Genomic DNA, 3,915 nt, shown 5'->3' with positions numbered 1-3,915 from the left:
CGTACGCTTTTTTTTATGCTGTTTCAGCTTTCATTTTCATGTTCACTCCTTATTACCGCCAAGCAATATTATGTGTATACATGGTTATAAGCTGTCAAAATTTTACCTAGCCCCATGAGCTAGGTAAAATTCTGACGTTCTTATTCACCACGAGAAATGTCAGATTTTTACTTTGATCCGTCAAAATTTTCTCTTTTCTATCATTTGGCACAGGCCCGAAGTCGTTCCAAGTGACCACCTCCCATAAGGTTTATTGGAGATAAACAGCTGTTCCTGCAAATCGTGAATATCGTGAAGCATCTGGAACGCAACTATTAGTAGTTGCGATTTTTTTTAATCACAGTAGTTAAAGGTTAACCGTGCACTGAAAAACTGGCAGTGATTGAGGTGATACCGCGCAAGTGCTGGACCAGTTAGACTTACTGTGGGTGTTTGACTACAAATACAAGCAAACGAAAGAACGATACGGTTGATCGCTATGCTATTTATAGCTTATGGCCCCAAAATATGGTACATAAATATTATTATGCCTGTTCGTGAAGCAAATGATTTGCAACAATTGTTACAAATTAATTCTTGGTTTTGGTGTCAAGTATTCAAAAAATTCCAAAGTAGGGGAAATTGGGGAAAGCAAAGCGGCAGTGGAGGCAAGTTGCAAATGTATACTGCACAAATTTCAATTTGCAACAGCTGATGGCATATAGCTAGGTTCAATTTATACTAATAAAGTAATGTATTAGGAAATACTCTTTTCATTAGGAAATTTCTTCGGAAAACCCACATTTAATCAGCTGCTCATAAACTGCAAATTATAAATGGCTTTGATCTTACGTACTTTTTTGTTGGTATTATTTATTATTTTTTTCTTCGAGTGAATTCTCGGAAATCAAGCTACTTGAGATTACCTCATTAAACGCTAAAGCAATAGAGGAAATTTAGAGGAACCAAATTTTGGAGGATACTAATAGTGAGGATATGTACAAAAACCCATAACAAAAAGTTTCGACCCCTATAAAGGGCTGTACGAGCTGAAACATATATGTAACACTCTTGGATCTTTGTTATGTAATAACAATTTTTATAACAACACTATTAGTCTATGAAATTCCAGCGGGACATAACACTAGCGTTTAAAGGATTACATGAACAGGCTATCCTGTAAAGAGTAGCTTCACAATATTATCCACTAGAAGGCGCACCGGGTTTAAACGTTGTTTTTGTCGTAGTATAAATTCTTTCCGGGAAACAGTCCTTGAACAGATATAGGCGGCTTTGCTCTCTGTCAAATATCGAGGAAGATCAGCTACCAATTATGAAAAAAATAAAACCACCTAACTTTTTAACTCATGTTTCGTATTGTTTATTCATTTTCCTTTAGTGGGTTTCTAAAAATTAAATATTATCAACAGTAGTTTTGGTATGAGATTGATAAAAAATTTGAATTCGTTCCATGCCATTTTATGCGTAAAAATAAGTTAATATTTTACACGGTGTTTGCTTTTTCAGATTTAAGTTGCCTCCGACGAAATAAAATCGATTCAAACCTAGGCATATATTGGGGAAAGGAAATAATATATTAAGCGAGAAAACCAAGAGGTCAGTCCAAATATGCGTTGCCCAATCTAGTAACCATTCAATATGCCAAGGGTATTCAATATAAAAATAATATATTTTATGAATATTATGCTTTTGCATATCTATCCATGCCTTCGACGCCTACTTGTACTGGTAATGCTTCGATTGGAGTGTTTAAGTGACTCTTTTGTGGAATTATTCTGTTCCTATTTTCGATAAATTCATTTATTCTACTTTCGCCATCTGCGGTTATGTATTATTGCCTTAGTGTGAAAAAACAAAAATGTGTGTGTTTACGATCGAAACAATGTTTCATTCATTATTTAATTGGCTCACATTATATGTAGTTTTTCTCTGGTTATGTTGTGTGTACTATATTTATACCGAGTGCAACCCTTTTCATAACTCAGCTCCAAATTGAGACGCACGTCTAATCAATATAGTTGACGAATATTTAATCTATTCGTCGTCTTCCCTTACTTATATCCCACGCTTTGTATATTTGTAGATGTTGCTTGCGTATGTCGGCACCACTAAATCTAAGTTTCCATCGTGAGAATCCGTTTTAGGCCACAGGAACCTCCTCAGTTTTCGGTGTAGACTCAACTGTGCTAGTAATATCTACCCCTTTAGCACTAGCTGATGCACCTCCAATAGCCACCTCCTCAAAGTTCTGAACTAAATCTGGAACATCATCGTCAACTGCAGATGAAGATGCACTCGCTAAACCACCAGCTGCGGCACCTGATGCAGCAGCCCCTTTGTTAGCAAACTCTGTAGCGATTTTTTTCAATTGCGTGATGTCCTGCGGTCCCAGCTGTGTTAAAATTCCCGGCAACATTTCTGAAATAGACTTGTTCTCCCCATGCCCCGTAATAGCGAACGTATTTGTTGGAAGTGATGCCTGTGCTTTAGGATTATTGAAGTGTATGACGGTACCATCATTTTTGATTATATTAACTTCTTCAATCCCAGGAATCGTGTTAACAGACAATTTCTTTAGAGACGATTGTAATTTTTTATCATCGGTAGCAGGAGTAGAATGTACAATCTTCTTCTTACGACGTGGAGTGCCCTTTCCACCGATACGAACATGCGCCTGCAACTTCTTTAATTTCTCCGGATTCATCTAAAACCAAAAAATTAGCGTAACAATGCGTTTGCATAAATATTATTTTTTCACATTCACCTCTTTTTTAATGGATTTTTATGAACAGTCCGCAAGAAAAACACGTGCACCAACAGTAGGGGCCAATTGTCAAAAAGAAATCGCCATTATGCTAAAATAAATTCTAGCAGTTTTCGGTGTTGGTAAGTATGTGAAATGTTATGCAAATGTGTGTGTCATTAGAGTTGCCGACTTGAACATTATAAAAAACAAAATTATTTCTAAAAACCCTTTTTTCGTTTTGAAAATGTAGGCATATTCAACGTTGGAATATATAATAAATGTATATATAATGACCTGGTCATAAAATTAAAATAATAATAAATCCTTTTTACTTTCCCACAGGGGATGGATACCTAAACTGCAGGAAAATAACGGGTGTTTCCACCAGTGATAGCGTTAAGGCTCTGTTATGCATACTTGGCATTGCATGCACTGCTATACCATTTTTACGTAGAAATCAAAAACCAACAGACTTTTACGTATGTAATGCTGTGCGTTGGGTAACCGCTTACACGCGAAGCTTATTTAACAGATTCCTTATGTGACAACTCTCAAGCAATGCCAAGTATGCATAACGGAGCCTTTAAGCTGAAATTAATCAAGAACGTAAACCTACCGGTACGTAAACCCGAGTCAGCTGATACGATCTGTCTTACCAAAGCGCCATGTAAATGAAAACTCAACACCGCAGACTTTTTCTGTAGTTGTAGCCCGTAGCGCAGAAATCTGCGGAATTTAGAATTTTCCGTGTCAGCTGATTTCTCCATCTTTAGATGGTTGCCACTTCGTCAGTTTTGTAGATGGTCAAAAAGTTATAAGTTCATATTCAAAATATTGTTACGATTATCCTTAAGCTGAAATTAGTCAAGAACGTAAACCTACCGGTACGTAAACCCGAGTCAGCTGACACGATCTATCTTACCAAAGCGCCATGTAAATGAAAACTCAACACCGCAGAATTTTTCTGTAGTTGTAGCCCGTAGCGCAGAAATCTGCGGAATTTAGATTTTTCCGTGTCAGCTGATTTCTCCTTCTTTATATGGTTGCCACTTCATCAGTTTTGCAGATGGTAAAAAAGTTATAAGTTCATACTCAAAATATGTTTCAAATATTTTAAATTTACTATTGAATAAGGTTTTGTTGAAAACTAAGTAGTTTATATTTAGCTA

At 36.4% G+C, this 3,915-nt stretch overlaps 1 protein-coding gene across 2 annotated transcripts; it reads right to left on the bottom strand.

Moving 5' to 3' along the window:
• Positions 1-1,442: 1,442 nt before the first annotated feature.
• bic (bicaudal) lies at positions 1,443-2,876 on the bottom strand. Of its 2 annotated transcripts, XR_001846568.1 has the most exons (3): positions 2,765-2,876; positions 1,912-2,704; positions 1,443-1,838 (listed from the first exon to the last, which is right to left on the bottom strand). XR_001846568.1 is itself a non-coding variant. In XM_017606874.1 (2 exons), the coding sequence occupies exon 2, from the start codon at positions 2,702-2,704 to the stop codon at positions 2,141-2,143; it is 564 nt and encodes a 187-aa protein (XP_017462363.1). In that variant the 5' UTR covers positions 2,765-2,876; the 3' UTR covers positions 1,443-2,140. The 2 variants fall into 2 exon arrangements, 1 of the variants encoding a protein (XP_017462363.1); XM_017606874.1 differs by having other exon boundaries at positions 1,443-2,704.
• Between the last annotated feature and the right edge of the window lie 1,039 nt (positions 2,877-3,915).

Source organism: Rhagoletis zephyria, unplaced genomic scaffold, assembly GCF_001687245.7.
Source record: "Rhagoletis zephyria isolate East Lansing unplaced genomic scaffold, Rhagoletis_zephyria_1.1 Rzeph_scaffold_00169, whole genome shotgun sequence".
Lineage (NCBI taxonomy): Eukaryota > Metazoa > Arthropoda > Insecta > Diptera > Tephritidae > Rhagoletis > Rhagoletis zephyria.
This window is presented reverse-complemented; position numbering and strand designations above follow the sequence as displayed.

Coding starts and splice junctions, on each gene's coding strand:
- bic (XM_017606874.1), bottom strand. CDS start 2,704: ATGAATCCGGAGAAATTAAAGAAGTTGCAGGCGCATGTTCGTATCGGT.